Source organism: Zootoca vivipara, chromosome 9 (assembly GCF_965207765.1).
Source record: "Zootoca vivipara chromosome 9, rZooViv2.hap1.1, whole genome shotgun sequence".
Lineage (NCBI taxonomy): Eukaryota > Metazoa > Chordata > Lepidosauria > Squamata > Lacertidae > Zootoca > Zootoca vivipara.
The window spans coordinates 26,514,156-26,532,130 of NC_142592.1; the positions used below are offsets into that span (position 1 = coordinate 26,514,156).

Sequence of the window (17,975 nt, forward strand, 5' to 3'; positions counted from 1 at the left end):
AAGACACATAAAGTCAGATTTATGCTTTAATAATAATGATAATAATACTTGGAACAACTCATTTCTTTTCCCAAGTTAGTTACATTCAAAACAAAAAGACCCAGTCCTTTTGTGAACAAGTTTTTGTCATTGACTTCAAGGGTAATTGCAAGCAGAAGCCTGCTAGTTCAGCTGGAAAATATTTTGCTGGATTGCATTATTGCTTCTGATCTCCTCTTCTGATGCCCATATATTTTGCTTTCCTGAAGAGCCAGTTTAGATGCAAAAGTTGTCCCTGAAATAAGACAAAAAACTAATTAAGTGCTACTTTCTAAATGCAATTAACACCAATCGCGATTTACAAATTTTCCATAGTAGGCAGACAGTTTTCATTTTGTACTTTGTCTTTCGAAGAACAATTAGATTTTTAATTTATGTCCCATGAGCAGAATTTGCTCATGAGAAGTTCCTGTTGCTAGGGTAGGGTAGGCAATACTTGGTGATTTCCCAGTGTACCCCTGAAAGTCTGCTCTGAAAGGATCAATAATGGTGTGGGAGGTTTATGGAGGGCTGTAGAAGGAAGAGGAAAGCTGTCAACATTGCTCTCTGACTTCCCCTTACAGTTGTTAGAATCTCTGCTGGATTAGACTTCCTTCTATACAAGGAAGGAACCCTTCTTTTCAAGGATGGGCAACTCAGAATCCAAGCCAAAGGCTGCTTCTCCAGCTTGACATATATTGTTAAGACTTAAGACTAAACACTGAGTAGTGCAGTATAGTTGCAGTGAGATATCCACGAATGGTACTTACGTTAGGCATTCCCATTATCTTCTCATACTTAATGCATTTTTACATTTCCCTACTTCCATCTTCTAGCCTGAAAGCAACTCTCAGTGATAGTTTTGTTCAGAACCCTCAATGACCCCCATAACTGAGTGGAGGTATGAACTCATGTTTCTCAGCAACAAGCCCAATGCTCTGGTTCCCAGAATATAAGACAGAATAATGGATAATGCATTTCCTCCACTGTGGTGTTAGGAACCAAAAGGACATAGTTTGAGACAGTGCATATTTGCAGAAACCTGAATGTCAAATAGTTTCAAGACCGTATAAGTTCTTTCAGATATTCTAGTGCACTGGTCTTTAACTGCTGGGTCGCAACCCACTAGTAGGTCACAGCTCGATCCCAGGTGGATCACAGCAGGTGCACCAGCACCATTTACTTCTTAAGGGTATATGAAATACGATGTTGATCTGATGGTGCCACAGTTTCTTATGCAGTGCCCTGCAGTGCCAAGTCTCTTGTTTGTGTTTATGTATATATAATATTTAGTTTGTGACCTGCCCAGAGTGGTGACAGTATATTGAAAACATATGATCAGCCAGTTAATCTATTGAACGGTTGTATATGCGGGTGGCGCTGTGGGTTAAACCACAGAGCCTAGGGCATAGCTGCCAAGTTTTCCCTTTTCTTACGAGGAAGCCTATTCAGCATAAGGGAAAATCCCTTAAAAAAGGGATAACTTGGCAGCTATGGCCTAGGGCTTGCTGATCAGAAGGTCGGTGGTTCGAATCCCTGCGACGGGCTGAGCTCCCATTGCTCGGTTTCTGCTCCTGCCAACCTAGCAGTTCGAAAGCACCCCAAAAAGTGCAAGTAGATTAATAGCTACCGCTCTGGCGGGAAGGTAAACGATGTTTCATGCGCTGCTCTGGTTCGCCAGAAGCGGCTTAGTCATGCTGGCCACATGACCCGGAAGCTGTACGCCGGCTCCCTCGGCCAATAAAGCAAGATGAGCGCCGCAACCCAAGAGTCGTCCGCGACTAGACCTAATGGTCAGGGGTCCCTTTACCTATCTTTGGCTACTGAAAGTCAGATGAAATAGTTTTGCATTGCTTTTATAAAATACTCAGGTTTAGATCTGAGAGCTCAGGTGGAAAGGCTACATCCACCTCAGGTCCTCCTCTAAAACAAGGACACAAAGATAAATTATGACAATCAAAGCCAACCTGATATTTATTTCAAGTGGGTCTTTGTCAGAGTCTCTATTGCTGTTGCTTATCTTCAGAAGCTCATGACGAGATTGCACTTTTCAGTGTTAAACTGGCCATCTGAAATAGAGGCTGCTGCACGAATTCTAAGTCATGATCATTTCCCTTTGAGGCACATGTACTGTTGTCTTGAATCACTATCTTGTTGTCCTTTCTTTGACCTCTCAAGAGCACCCTAAAGAGTTCAACTGTCTACAGATCAATCAAATGCTCGCTAAGAAAACACCACATTGAAGGGGGGAAAATAATCATTCCTCTGTGGAAGTCGAAAGAAGGGCAGGAAAGCTTCAAAAGCAGCTCTCATCAACTGGAACTGTGCAAATATTAAACAACAATGTCTCTAAAGTGTTCCAGCTAAATTTTATCTAGGATGTACATCCGTAGAGACAACAGTCTAGCCTCTCCTTTAAATGGAATGGTTACTACCCTTTCCTTTGGAAATTTCCCAGGAATATTTTTGGGACCCATTTACTGGCCTCCTACTTGATAACAGATGGTTCCCTTGCTGATGTAGAGATTAAACAAAATTTCACAAAGCACTGACAAGCTGCGTAGACACTGCAATAAGGAAATAACTGAATGGAAACAGGACTAGTCTTTTCCTTCCTACACTTAAGTTTGAAGTCCTATCAAACATTTGGTAACACTTCCCTCTCCTTTCCCTTTGCTCTGTGTGCTGAAATTGCTTCCTACTCCCAGCATACCGTGTTTCCCCCTTTTTAATACGTAGTCAGAAAGTAAGCCATAGCAGGCTTTTAAAGCATTTGTGCAATATTAAACACCCCCTGAAAATAAGCCATACCTCCGCGCAGCAGTGCCGCTCGCCTCGAGGCAGCGGGACCCAGCAACAGCGCCGTCCTTGTCCTCCCGCTGCTGTTGCTGCTGCTGCTGGGTGTTATGTGGTCGTAGCAACCCCTGGGGGCTGCATGGCCCAAGGCTGAGCGGTGGCGGGAAGCCCGCGGGCGCTTCCGCACCGCTGGAGTGACGGGCGGCGGCGGGAGCGCTGCTGGCCCCTTCCGCGACGCTGGAGTGTCATGGGCTGCATGGCCCAAGGAAGAGTGGTGACGGGAGGCCCGCAGGCCCTTCCGCACCACCGGAGCAACACACGGCGGGAGCGCTGCTGGCCCCTTCTGCGCCGCCAGAGCGCCCGGCGAGGAGGCCTGCCACCCCGGCGCCCAGAACCGGCGGCGGCAGAGCGGAGCGCTCCACAGCGCTGATCGCTCTGCAACGCCGATCGCTCGGATCACTCCGCAGCGCCGATCCCTCGGAGCGCTCCGCAGCGCCGATCCCTCGGAGCGCTCCGCAGCGCCGATCCCTCAGAGGGCTGCATGGCCCAAGGCTGAGCGGCGGCGGGAGGCCCGCGGGTGCTTCCGCACCGCTGGAGTGACGGGCGGCGGCGGGAGCGCTGCTGGCCCCTTCCACGACGCCGGAGTGTCGTGGGCTGCATGGCCCAAGGAAGAGTGGTGACGGGAGGCCTGCAGGCCCTTCCGCACCACCGGGGCAACACACGGCGGGAGCGCTGCTGGCCCCTTCTGCGCCGCCAGAGCGCCCGGCGAGGAGGCCTGCCGCCCCAGTGCCCAGAACTGGCGGCGGCAGAGCGGAGCGCTCCACAGCGCCGATCGCTCTGCAACGCCGATCGCTCGGAGCGCTCCGCAGCGCCGATCCCTCGGAGCGCTCCACAGTGCCGATCCATCGGAGCGCTCCGCAGCGCCGATCAGGCAGAGCGCCGAGCCAGCGACCTGGCCTCTTCCTGCCTGCCGCCTGCTGCCCAGAACCGGCAAGGAGGAGGGGAAAGGGGCGCCTGGGAAGGAGTCGGGAGGGCCCTTGCTGCATGAGCCGTGGGCGCGCGGCTCCTTCCAAGCTTGAGCGAGAGGCTTGAAAGGGACGCGGCAATGAGGGCGATGGCTGCGCGGCCGTGGGGGCTCTCAGTGCCACCTTGCCCGGGCCCCACATTCCCCGGAGGCCTTCCACCTCGCCAAGCTCGGCTGGCCAAGCTCAGAAGGCGCGCAGGTGGCCTGTCGCCCCACCGCCCGGAACCACAGATACCATAAAAACATAACAATAAGACATCCCCTGAAAATAAGACACCGTGTGTTTTTTTGAGGAAAAAAAGTTATAAGACGGTGTCTTAAAAAAGGGGAAACACGGTAGTTAGTCAGTGTGATCATAGTTCATCATAGATGGCTGGCTTTTAAACAGTGATTGCTCTGTTTCTAAACTACAAAATGGTTTGGATCACTTTCAGTTGGATTACTGAATTAGAATCTGCTTTTGTTTCTTAATGTGTTAGTTCAAATTTTATAAGTGTTCTGTTTTTTATGATTTTGAGCTGCTTTGAGAAAAGTGGTGCGAGAAATAATGTAAACAAATAATCGCCACAGAGTAGATCACCCAAATAGGGTGCTTCGTTGGACAACTCATTCCCCTGAACACTGAGATACTTTCAAGTGTGGCAAAGAAACAGTTTTGTATTTTCACTTTTTATGTTTGCATGATGCTGAAACACAGATTAATAGCCTGATAAAGGTAAAGGTAAAGGGACCCCTGACCACTAGGTCCAGTCGTGACCGACTCTGGGGTTGTGCGCTCATCTCGCATTATTGGCCGAGGGAGCCGACGTATAGCTTCCAGGTCATGTGGTCAGCATGACAAAGCTGCTTCTGGCAAACCAGAGCAGCACATGGAAACGCCGTTTACCTTCCCGCTGTAGCGGTTCCTATTTATCTACTTGCATTTTGACGTGCTTTCGAACTGCTAGGTTGGCAGGAGCTGGGACCAAGCAACGGGAGCTCACCCCGTCACAGGGATTCGAACCGCCGACCTTCTGATCAGCAAGCCCTAGGCTCAGTGGTTTAACCACAGCGCCACCTGGGTCCCTAATTAGAGAACTAGCCTGATAGTTCTCTAATTAGAGCTATTTGTGGATATTTGTCCACTAATATCACTGGTATTAAGCTGTTTATAGCTGTTTATGTGTTTCCCCCCCTCTCCAAATAACTGATTAAACGCTCTATATTTACTCAGAAATATAACATGTTGTTTAGATAACAGAAATGTTTGTGTTGCGATGCAGGCAGATAGATTGTTGTGAAACTGCAGATGAATTCTATGGCACCATGGGAAAGTTAACCCAAGAGATGTTGGAAGGCGACCTGATTGATAGCAATGAACTCATGCAGGTTAGTAAGTATGAACTACATAAAGGTAACTACATAAAGGTGAAACTAGGGTGGAATAATATTGCTCTGGTTGGACAAAGCTCACATTTTTTTCAAGGTATTAAAAATATCTTGAAGGGACGCTGTAGCTCAATGGTAGAATATCTACTCTGCATGCAAAGGTTTTCATATTCAGCTCCTGGTAGGACTGAGAAAGTCTCCTTTATAGAGCTGCTGCCAGTGAGCAAAGATAGTATTGAGCTAGAAGGTGTGATCCTGTATAAGGCAGCTTACTTCAGAAAAGAAAGAAAAAAACAGTTCAAAAATTATAAAGTTTTCTCCGAAATCTGATTGAAGCAGAGTGTTCTATTACTGTTAATAACAAGTCAACCTTGTACAGTTCGCTTTTCATCCAACTTTGGCAAGAACTTTAAAGACAGGGAAGGAACCTTATGAATAATGCAAATGTGCTGTACTTTTAAAATACAATGCGGTGGCTGCCCACATAGCTCTTGAAATAGGTTTGTACAATACTGAGAAGAGTGCAACGAATGTCAGTATCAAACTGCTTCCTACTCTGTTATAAATTGCATTTCAGTGATTGGTTTGATGTGTGAAATCAAGATATGGGGCAATATTCAACTAAGTTTTACTCATGGGAGACTCATTGAAATTATTGAGCTTATGTCAACCATGTTCACTGATTTCAAGGGCTCTGCTCTGAGGAAAAACTTAGTTGAACGCTACCCACTGCATTTGTCATAATAAAGCTGTTCCGGTTCAGAGAGGTTCAGGGTTTACAAAGGTATGAGTCATTGTGGTATAGTGGTCAAGAGTGCTGGACCTGAACCCAAGAGACCATGGTTTCCAGTCCCCACTCAGCCATAAAGCTTCACTGGGTGACCTTGGGCCAGTCTCACTCTCTCAGCCTACCTCACAGGGTTGTTCTGAGGATAAAGATGGAGAGAAGGAGAGCCATGGCTACCACCTTGAGCTCCTTGGAAGAAAGATGGGATAGAAATGTAACAATAATAGGCACATAGTATTGGGTATTAAAGGAAGCCTGCACAACGAACTGCCGTCCTTCAGCCATGTAAGATAGCCCACCAAGATGCTTAATAAATCACCTGTTTTTTTCTGTTTTGGGGAGGACTTTTTTTTACAAAAAGGAAGGCACAATATATGGCTGTAGAGTTATGTTCAGCTTGGTGGGCTATGAATATTGGTTCCCCCACCCACCCAGAAGTAGCCATATCAGTCTGTTGCAGCTAAAAGAGAAGGGGACAGGAAAGTGTAGTTCTGTTTATAACCTAAACCTCTGGAAATTAGCAACATGCAGAAAAATTTAATGGTACAATTTTATTCAGAGGTTTCATATGGAACAGATTTCTATTGACATAAAGGGTATAAATGATTTTCAGGTTCTGCTACAATTCTTCTCCCAAGGGATAGGATTGTAGGAATATAGTAACAAAGCAGGTGAAAGTGATCAAACTCCAATAATGGGGAGGGGGATGAAGATGTGGGGGCTAGGTTCAGTTTTGTCTGTTCCCACGCTTGCCAGGTGTTTGTGTGGACTCGCTAAATGGAAGAGGTGTTTTACGTTGTTGGAGTTTTTGTGCACACTCCTGACTTGAGGCAAAAGGAATCTCATCTCCAGAAGGGCTTAACGTTTCATTGCTTGCACTACATCAAGGCAATGTGGCTCCCCCGCCCCCGCCACCTTCAGGCAAGAAGTATAGCATCAGTTTCTATGGTAGCTTTTGTGTATTAAGTATAGGCCAAGCAGACTCACCCATTCTTTATACATTCAGAAACACGCCTTAATTGCGAGACTTTTGCCCTGTGCATATGGCAGCACTTCTTTTTTGGCAAAGCAAACGTTTGTGATTATTTCCACCATTTGTTCACTTTCTTGCTTTTGTGTCATGGTAGCAATAAAGAATGCTTCCAACATCTGTTAGTTCATAATTTCTGTTTGGAGTGGGTGCAGAGAGGACAGAAGTTGCAGTTTGGCAACATCCGCAGGACCATAGATCAACCACACTTGCAGTAGAGCTGGTTTAAATTTGCACTTACTGCCTTGAAAACAAATGCCTTGGAATGCAGCGAATGCTTGCGTTTGCGAGAGTTTCGCATGCATGTCCTTGTTATCTTTTCTGCCTGATTCAAACAGTTCTCTTATGTTTCTAGCGAGACTGTCGTCGTCTTTCCTGCAGGAAATGTATGTTCCATCACCAAAACCCAAACCTTTCACCTTTTGTTTCAGTACATGAGGAAATATATTGCCTAATCCTGCAGCCGTCCTTTATTTGAGTTATGGACAGTTGCTTTGAAAGTTTAAAAGAAAAGGCACCGATTTTAAAAGCTTGTCTCTTTCTTTTTGCCCCCTAGACTGTTTATTCTATGGCCCAGTTCCCTTTCCCACAACTAGCAGAATTACGGGAGAAATATACATACAACATTACTCCTTTTCCTGCCTCAGTGAAATCAGCTTCAGGGTAAGTCTATCCTCACCCCTTGCCAGTACCATATATTGTAATCCAGGCAAGATCTGTATATAAAAGGGACAAACGTAGATGATTACAGTATGTATCTTGAGCCTGGTGAACTGTTCAGTTTATTATAGATGCACTTGCACGTCCAGGACAGCAATGTGTCTGTGTGCTTTCCTTCTGCAGATGGCTGGGAAAAATTAGAGACAGTGATGAGGAGAACGACCTCGATGATGAAGATTCCATAGCTAATGTCATCGGTTGCCTTGGGCCATTCAGTGGGTTTCTAGCCCCAGAACTACAGAAGTATCAAAAGCATTTCAAAGGTAAAGAATGTAAACGTTACAGCATTACCATAGGATCCTCTTTCCCCCATGGGTTTATCTTGCAGTTCTGCTATAAAGTTTAGAGGCCTGCAGATTACCATCCCTGGGCATCAGCCCTTAATCAAATGCTCAAAGGACAAACCATACCATTCCATGGCCTATGATAGGGTATAGGAGCCATAGCTGTCAACCCCCGGATTTGAAGATAAGGAATCCTATGGGGCTGTCAATTCCCGGATATAGAATCATAGGGTTGGAAGAGACCACAAGGGCCATCCAGTCCAACCCCCTGCCAAGCAGGAAAGTAAGGGAGTATGTATTATGAAAGTAAGGGCGCTGAATAAGGGAATTTCCCACAAAAAAAGGGAAAGTTGACAGCATTGATCAGAGCATTTGATTAATATGGCTCATTCCATCTTTATCTGTATTGGATTGTAAATGGTTTTTACATATGTTTTTATTACTGATTTTTAAAATCGTTGAGTCACATTAGGCTCTTTCATAGGAAGTGCTTCGTAGGTGAAATATAGCTGCCTCTTTGGTGCTGATCGCAGCACAGTCAAACCTCGGCTCCCAAACGGCTCCGTTTTCAAACGATTCTGCTCCTGAACACCAAAAACCTGGAAGTAAATGCTCCGATTTTCAAACATTTTTCAGAAGCCGAACATCCGATGTGGCTTCCGCTGGGTACAGGTAGCTCTTGCAACCAAGCAGAAGTGGCAATTCAGTTGTCGAAAGTTTCTGAAGCCAAATGGGCTTCCGGAACAGATTATGTTCGACAACTGAGGTTTGACTGTACGATAGACTGGTATTTTATCTCGGATATAATGTGATTGAACCCACAACTGAGCAATTAGAGAGGTGCAGTGTATCCCTTCCTTAACTATGTTCTGTTCCCACCCCCATGATGTGTACTTTTGAGAACAGCATAGCTAAGTAATATTCAAAGTCACATCAAGATGAATATATGGTAATTTTTTTGTAGTTCCTGAGGGTTTAAGTACAGTCTGGTAACAGTTTCATGTTGACTACTGCTGATCTTTTGAGGTTTAAAATTTGCCAGCCATTTAAATGCAAGTACAGACAATGCCAGGTTATTGAAATCCTCTGCTCATGTAAGGCAGGGGTGGGGAACCTGTGCCCTCCAAGTGATTTTTGGATTGTGGCTACCTTCATTCTCAATCAGCATTGCCAGTGGTTAGGGGATAATGAGAGTTTATAGTCCAAGCAGCATCTGGAGGGCTACAGTTTTTCCTCCCCCGATTTAAGGACGGTGGGGTTAATTCTGATGTATTTCTCATGCTCCCTTCCTACTATGCATAGATCATAATGAAGAGCAGAGTCTAGGTTCCAGCAATATCGCAGAGCTAAGCCCTGGAGCAATAGATGCCTGTCGGAGTGAGTACCACGCCGCTTTTAACAGTATGATGATGGAACGTATGACCACAGACATTAATGCGCTGAAAAGGCAGTATTCACGGATAAAGAAGAAACAGCAGCAACAGGTCCATCAGGTGTACATCAGAGCAGGTAAATCACTTGTATTTGGAAGCGCAAGTTATCTTCAGCTATGTGCATGTGAAAGCAAATCATGTTTTTATGTATTCATTCATATATAGAAGAAGAAAAGAATGAAGTAGTTGGAAGGATCTCATCTGACTAAGGAGCATGTCACTTATAAAGACGATGTTGATCTTTGTTTTTCTTTTGTTAGGGTCTGAAGATGATGACCCTGGGATTATGTTAGATCCCAGGGACCAGCCGAATAATGGTATTTAAAGATATCTATGCTAATCTTGGATTCAATATTGGTTTCTCTGATTTTACTAACAGCTCTGGCATGGCATCCTTGGACTTGGGGTGAAATGTTCTGAATTCCCAATTGGATGGACAGTGATTTGGCATCAGAACTATCAACAGCTTACAAGGTTATATATGAATTGGCTGGACTTTCTTAGACCAAATATGTTTCAACGCTGATTTAGCATAAAGTGCACATACAGCCACTGCTGATCAGTAAATAGTAAATACCCTTTGTGACAGTATTATCTGTGGGATGAACCATTTGGAAACTGAACTTTCACTTTACTGCTAGAGATGGGTCGTGCCTCCTAACAGTGGTGAGGTAATATGAGGAATCTTATCCCACATCTGACAGCACGGCCTTCCTGTCCCAGGCTGGATTTTCAGTTCCAGCTTTCATAAATGCAGTTTTGAAAATCTAAGAAATATAGTATGCACAGAACAGCCATGTGGCAAAACCAAAATGATGAAGGTTTTCATTTCCCAGGATTGCCAAAGCCCCCTTTCACTAACCTGAATCAATCGTCTTGTATATATCCTTTAGCACTCTCTCTCTCTCGTCTCTCTGTGACTGGATATTCTGCTGGGAAATGGTCTGTCTTGGTTACCATATTAAATTGCTGAATGTTCTTTCTATGAAATGGAGTATTTACCCAGCTGCTTGGTTATAGACACCTTTGTGTGGTCGTCAGGACGAGGCAGAGGCAGAAGGCAGAGTCTAGCATGCTATTCACATGATTTACTGTAGTAGTTAAACTAAATCAACCCATAGAATCTAATCCATCATTTTATTTATCTGTTGTGTATATGTATAGCTTCATAATATATTTAATTTCACATTCTTGCTTTTTTGGTCTTTATTGCCTTGAATAGAAGGCTTGGGTTAGGATCTTCATTTTTATTTGCTTAGGATAGGTGTCAGAGAAATTTGTAAAGAGGATCACCGCTGCTCAGGTAAACATATCTGAACTATAACTTCAGTAGTAAAGTCACATAATCCTGACTGAAACTCTGGAGAGACACTGCCAGTTAGTGTAAGTGCTGAACTAGATGAATCAGTAGCCTGATTTGGTATACATAGCTTCCTGTGTACCAGATGTTTTCCCTTTAAAAGTAAATAAGTCCTACTTACCGAATAACTTTCTTAGTTCTGAATCAACATAAAATACATTTTCCTTGCTTTCTTCAGGCTGCTAGATGTGCTGTTTCTTGTTGCATTTCCCCCCCCAGTCAACAGAAACTATGGAGCCTGCCTTTAAACTTTATCATGAGCAGCTATTACGGAAGAGAGAGACATGAGAAGCACATGGTCAAATATCTGAGTCAGTTTTGGATTCTCCAAAAATAAGACACCGTCTTATATTTATTTTTCCTCAAAAAAACACACCGTGGCTTATTTTCAGGGGATGTCTTTTTTATTATTAAGTATGGTACAGTTTAACCTACAAGGTTAAACTGCCTATCACTATGGCTTATTGTCGGGGTATGGCTTATTTTCGGGGTATGGCTTATTTTCGGAGAAACACGGTAGAAGGATCTTTCAACTTTGGTTCTCTCGGTTACTCATTTTTCGATTCTTAAATAACGTCTACATTTCTGTAGCAATCTGATTCATGAAAACTGATCAACACTTTAATGAAAATTTCTCCTAATGAACACATTTTGATATTTGGTTTTGACCAATGCACACATTTTTGCAAGACATTTCCCCTCATATAATGCATTTTATGTCATTTTCACTGATGCATATTAATGTTCATATGCACTTTCCCCTGATATAATGCATTTTTAAAATAAAGGTTGGTTGGAGAACACCACTACAAAATTCAGATAAGTGCTGATTTTGAGGGATAGCTGTGTTTCTGTTCTCTTCTGTTCTCATATATTTTTCCTCAAAGTGCTAATTTGGTAGATCTGCCTTTAATTGCAAACTTAATTTAATTTCTCCCCCAATCCATGTTGTCTCTCTCTGTGTGTGTGTGTGTGTGTGGTGTGATTTTGTGTATCGGACTGGTCAGTTTTGCTTTAATGTTTGATCATTTGCCTTGCCTCATTCAATAGCGTGCTTCTTAAATGTTTGTTTTCTTCAGATAAAGGACCAGTTACTAGTCTTCTGCCCTCTCAAGTGAACCATTCTCCAGTGATCAACCACCTTCTGCTAGGAAAGAAGATAAAGCCAACTAACAGGTCTTCCAAAAATGCTATTATTCATATTCCAAATCACGCAGGAGGCAAGATGTCACCTAGTCCCCACGAAGATCTTAAAACAAAGCTCAACTCTCCTTGGCGCACTCACATTAGGGTGCATCGAAAGAACATAGCAAGAGCCAAAGGCCAGCTGGGCTATGGAGATACAATAGGGTTAATAGAAGAGCAGAATGAAGGTGTGAAAACCAATAGCCCCAATGGAAAAGAAGAGGCTCCAAGCAAATCTGAATCTATGGAAATCGAAGGCAGTGATTCAGATGCCAGGACTGCTGAAGGACAGTCTCCTGAACCAAGTTACAAGGACGCCAATGCCAACGCCAATGTATCAGCTGTTCAGCTGAAGCTCGAAGCCCTGGAACTTACCCAAAATGACAAAGATGATGTTGAATCAGTATCGACTTCGTTCTGTCAGACACCTCCATCCGAGTTCCCGAATTCGCCCAGTGACAGAGGGACAGTGGCAAAATCTCCCCAAGCTGCCAATACTAAACCACAAGTCTTCAGTCCTTTTCCCAGTGTCAAGCCTCTCAGAAAATCAGCTGCGGCCAGAAACCTAGGATTGTATGGTCCAACTGAGAGAACCCCCACTGTACACTTCCCACAGATGAGCAGGAGCTTTAACAAGCCTGCAAGCGGTAACAGCGGGTCTAAAAAACGATGATGTAAATACCGCTGGCGCATCATCATCGTCGTCATCATCATCTCAGTTTTTATTATGTGTGTGTGTTCATCGTTCTGAAGGGGTTTCTGAATAATTTTATTTCTTAATTGAAATAATGAAGATAAGTCGCAACTGGAACATAAACTGTATGATCAAAGATATGTCTTTTATATATATAATGTGGAGTAGTGAAAGTACACAGTGCCACATACAATTTTCATGTTCAAAAAATGAACATTGACTTTCAGCAATGAGAAGCTGTAATACGGCATTCAGTAGTGCAGTGGTAGGACAGTTTTTTCTTGTCAGTTCATCAAGAAGACTGCTACCTTTTATGGTTCAGTGGCTAATTAGCAGAGCCTTGCAGCTGCCTCGATGAAGTGCACTGAACTTCAAAATTTCAGGCAGATTAAAATATTTTTTTAAAAAAACTGCTTCTGTATAATACATACGGAATGTATTTGAGCAGCTGACACATTAGCCGTGTTTTAGCATTTTCCACTCTAATGCCATTGGTGTTACTTCCTTTAATTATTTTTGATATAATAATTATCACCTTAGGTCAGGTAAAAAGGGAAGTTGAAATGTTTTCTATGACTTGATCGTGGCTCCCTAAATGATGACCTTCAGTGAGTCATGGGACTGTAGGAATATATATGTAAATCTGTTAGTTGATTTATCACTAAAATTCCTAGCAGTATCTGGTATTAAAGACAAATCTTCCTTAGCCTTTTTGATAAGGTTAGGTCACTTTTCATGTTAACTGCTGGGCAGTGTTGCTTCCACAGTGTGTGTTAATTCCCTAATGTGTCAGCTTCCCAGCTGAGGAAAATTTATATCTTGATGATGTAAGACCGTCTTCAGTGTACTACTTAACTTTTTTCAGCCAGTGAAGGTTTTAGCAGTTTCCCCCAGATCTTGTCCCTTGCTTCTACATTTGAAGTGAGATGATCTATTTTGCCTAACAAGCTTCAAGAGATTAGAGGTGGTTATCACTAGGGTGTATTATCATGTAAACAATGGTTAAAATTCCAAAACTTGACAGTCAGTATGGAGAAAGGGACCTCCTGTTTCTCAGTCTCCAAAACACTGTGCAGTTCCCCCCCCACCCCATTTCTAAAACATAGAATACTGCTGTGCAATAGTTTCAGTGTTCGGTGGGAATCAGTGAACAAACTAGCTGTGTAGGCTTGGGGAAATTACAAACTCTGAAACAGTTTTAGATTTGTAAAGAGTAGGAGCCGACCTCACAGGACAAATGTAAGGACTATAAGTGCAGTGTAATGTTAAGTGCAATAAAAAATAGTACGTGCTGCCATAACAACAAGAGTCATTCTAGGGTAAAAAACAGAAGTCCGTTATCCACAAAAGATGCTGTCTATATATATCCTGTTCACAATAGCTGTGAGCTATTAAGCCCAGGTGCATGAAGGAAGAGTACACTGATGATGAATCAATCCTACTTACAATTTGTGGAGTTCTCTGTTACAGAAGAGCTCCTATGTCTACACATTCTTCCATTATCCTTTAGCTGAAGTCCTCTGAATGGGGAGCATCTCATCCTGCAATCCACAGTTGGTTCAGGAAATGTATACCCACATAAGCACAACAAGAATCCTCCAGGCTTCTCTAAGTAATAGCTCTTAGGTTGCAATCCTGCACAGAGTTGCCTGAAAGTAGTCCAATTGAACGTAGTTGAACTTCCTTCTGAATAGACATGCATGCGATTGCGCTGAATGTGTCTCTTATGTTTTCAGCGAACAGATAAATCAGCAAATGCGAATAAAGTATCAGTGCAGAATCTAAAGTATCATGCACCTAGATTGCTAACAAGTTTTGGTTTTCTCGTGATTTCTGAGCAGCAGTCTACATGCTTCACAGCAAGCCAATTATGAACCTGAGGAAGGCTCAAAAACAGTTTGTGATATGGCTCCAGGTGGCCGTACTTTTAAAAATAAAAAATCCTACTGTGTCGGCTTGTCCAATGTACTTCTTTGGGCCTCAGTTGCTGATTCTCCAGTATCCTATAAAAGGCATAGGATTTGGTGCTCAAAACACTGACCCAAAACCAATTTGGATTCCAACTTTATTTTGGAAATCTCTATAGTTTCCTACCCTGAAAGACAATCATATCCTTCGCCGTGTGAATTTTTCAGAGCTAATGTTTCTGTAAAAATTATTTTGTTCCCATTCTTAAAGGAGTAATGAAAGCAGCTAAATGAAATAAGCTAAAATTATATCCAAGATTAGCAATTTGCAAACCCATAACACGTTCTGAAATTGCTTGACACTCCATTTACTCCAATGGAAAGAACTAGTGGGAATCTTATTTAGGATCTACCCTGTGCATGCACACAAGACGTTTCAGAGTTGTCTGATGCTGATGTCAGTGTCGTATGTGGAATTCTGCATGGGTACTGGAGCCTTCCCCTGTCCCTGCACATCAGTAGGAGCAGCTAGTTTTGGCATGGTGTCTCTACCTTTACATTATTATGATAGGTAGTTCTGGACCCATCACTGTTGCCAGCTGAGTGATGCCGATAAGAAACTGAAATAACTTACTGGGTCTGTCTGCCTTTTGTGCGCTGTGATTTAAGATACTTTGGTGTTAAACTTTGTATCTTATAAGACTCTTTGATGTATACAATGTACTATAGATACTGTAACATTATAAATATATACAGGATAATATATACAGGATGTATGAAATGGTGTCTTTGTTGGAGAAGTTTTATCTGCGTTTGTGTCTTGAGTCCAATGGGTATAGTTGATGCCATTTTCTCTCTTGTAGATTAAATAGGACTTACCAATAATGCATTTTAAATAATAATAATAATTTGCCTCCAATTTCTTGCAATAAGGCAGGGTTTTTAAATCTCAAATATTTCTAACAAAACAAAAATGCACAGCCCACGATTATCCATGCTGTGTGCATGAGCTACAAATGATCTCTTGTAGATAAATATTTGTATCAGTATGCCTTTCTGGTATACAGAATACACTAGATGATATGATATTGTAAAAAACAACAACACCCTAATTACTGTGCCTGTGATAAAATAGAAAGCAGTTCCTTTGCAATTCTCTCAACATTAGAGTCTCATGAGCACATTATAAGAATACATTGAAATGAATCATCTGTGCAACTTGTTCAGAGGCAATCCTTGTGAGTTGATAAGCTGCTTAAAAAGTCTCACTATTGGTCAAAGCAAATGGTTATGTACTGTTCCTTCCATTGTGTCAAAGAAAGTAATGTTGTGTACAACAACATGATATATAATAATTAGAAGTATTTCAAATTAATCCAAATGGATGTTGTATGTTTACAAGCAGCTTGTGGCTCCAGCTGCTATAAGTGAAGCTATTCAGAGCATCATTCCGCACAGTTAATCATCACATTGCAGCCAATACTTCAGGATCCCCGTCCCCCATTTCTGTGTTTCGTTTCTGTTTCATTATGTGCTTATTATACATGTTGCAGGTTTGCTTGCGTCTTGTATGTCATCCTTCGAGGTTTGTTTTAATTGTTATACTATTTGTGTGGTACAGGAATGCAGCAAATGATACACAGATACACCAGTCGGCTGATAACATGTTCAATTTGGGGAATTTAGAGTGTGGACTTCAATGTGATTGTTTGTTTTGAAGGTGAAACTGTCTCATCTTTGAATTGGTACATTTGTTCACGCAATTATATTCATGGTGATACCTGTACACCAACTCTTGAGCGTTTAGTGACAGATAGTTGATACTAGATCAAAGCCTGATACACAGTAAAACAGTTTATGTATGTACTAATCAGTTGCCTCGTATCCAAAATTAGCTGCATGGTGTGAGCAGTCTGGGTGGAGGGCTTTGAGAGTGCAAGGACCTGTCAAGGGTGTAGTGCATCTGAATGTGTTCTGCACATTGCACTCATGTCTTCATCCCTGATCCACTGCTGCAAATGGACACTGTTTTGACTACACCTTGCCTCTTAGGAAGTTGTGTTGTGGGACGTCTGGAAGCGACGCCTTGGCATGCATGTGTTCTGGAATTAATTTATTGCTTTTTCAGCTGAAGCTGCCAAGAGCACTTGCAACCATTTTACGCTGTTATGACCATTGTCAGTAAAATCAAAGCCTGCAAAAATAATAAAAGCAGAGTTATAAAGCTAGCTTCTGAAAAAAGCACTGGAAAATGAAATAGTTTTCCATATGGACATGGTACCTGGCAAGCCATCGTGGAGACGCTGTTCAGAGCTGGAGTGTCATGACAGAGAAAGTACGATCTTAACCCACCTTGCTAATGGTAGCAACAGAACGAGAAGGCTTTCACTAGGAAGGTTTTCCATAACTTTCTCTGCTATGACACCCCAACTCTGAATACCCTCCCCAGGATGGTTCGCTTGGGTTCCAGTCCATTGTATTTTAGGCTTCAGATGAAGATGGACCAGGAGCCAATGTAGTACAGTAGTACCTTGGAAATTGAATAGAATCCAGGAAGCTCCTGCAGCAAATCGGAAGCCGCGGAAGCCCCGTCTGATGTTCGGCTTCCCACAATAGTTTGCAAACTGGAACAGTCACTTCTGGGGTTGCGGCGTTCGAGAGCCAAAACGTTTGAGAACTAAGCTGTTGGAAAACCAAGGTACAACTATAGTTTTAAAACTGGTGGTTTGTGTTCTATTCTCTTGCTCCTAGTTAATAATTTTGCTTCTATATTTTGAATGAACTCCAGTTTTTAATTGTCCCAGTTAAATGGAGTTCATTCAAAATATTGCCACTCCCCTCCCGTTACCTCTAGTATTATCAAGCAATTAAAGTCAACTACCATATTTTCTCAGCTCAATTCATGACAGCCAGAGCTGTATACGAAATCATTCAGAGCTTTATTGTGCATGCATTCAGTATGGAAATCATGCTCTTCTACTATTTCTAAATCAAACTATCTATGCAGCTTGCATCTTTATAGACCTTTCCCCCCAAAAGGTTTCCAAAGATAGAGAAGTAAAGCAAAATTATGTTGTTTAGGGGGCAGAAGCAATTCTAAGTGGGGGAAAAATAATTTCCCACTTGATCACTAGATGCCACTATTGGTCTACACACAAACCACTTTGCAGTTGCAGAATGCTGGTGTTTGTTTGCAGAGATATATTGGAAGTTCTAAGAACATTTTCTATATGAGTTTAATCTATCTCAGGTGTATTCATGTGCTGCTATGGAAAGAGCTGGCTATCTTGAAAATTACAATACAGTGTTCATTCTTTCGTCTTTAATGGAAACAGTACGGCGAGACATTCCTTTGTATTGGATTCAAAT

The 17,975-nt window shown here is 42.7% G+C and overlaps 1 protein-coding gene across 4 annotated transcripts in view; it reads left to right on the forward strand.

Annotated features, from left to right (window-relative positions):
* Window positions 1–15,390, forward strand: part of TBC1D30 (TBC1 domain family member 30) — a 41,427-nt gene extending 26,037 nt beyond the window's left edge. For 2 of the 4 annotated variants that reach the window (XM_035127405.3, XM_035127408.3), the window contains 6 exons: window positions 5,101–5,206; window positions 7,580–7,686; window positions 7,867–8,006; window positions 9,330–9,536; window positions 9,721–9,777; window positions 11,900–15,390. In XM_035127405.3, coding sequence (XP_034983296.3) covers window positions 5,101–5,206; window positions 7,580–7,686; window positions 7,867–8,006; window positions 9,330–9,536; window positions 9,721–9,777; window positions 11,900–12,678 — 1,396 coding nt within the window. In that variant the 3' untranslated portion in view covers window positions 12,679–15,390. The remainder of the gene's footprint in view (window positions 1–5,100; window positions 5,207–7,579; window positions 7,687–7,866; window positions 8,007–9,329; window positions 9,537–9,720; window positions 9,778–11,899) is intronic. The other 2 variants (XM_035127406.3, XM_035127410.3) reach the window with 1 other exon arrangement.
* The last annotated feature ends 2,585 nt before the right edge of the window (window positions 15,391–17,975 follow it).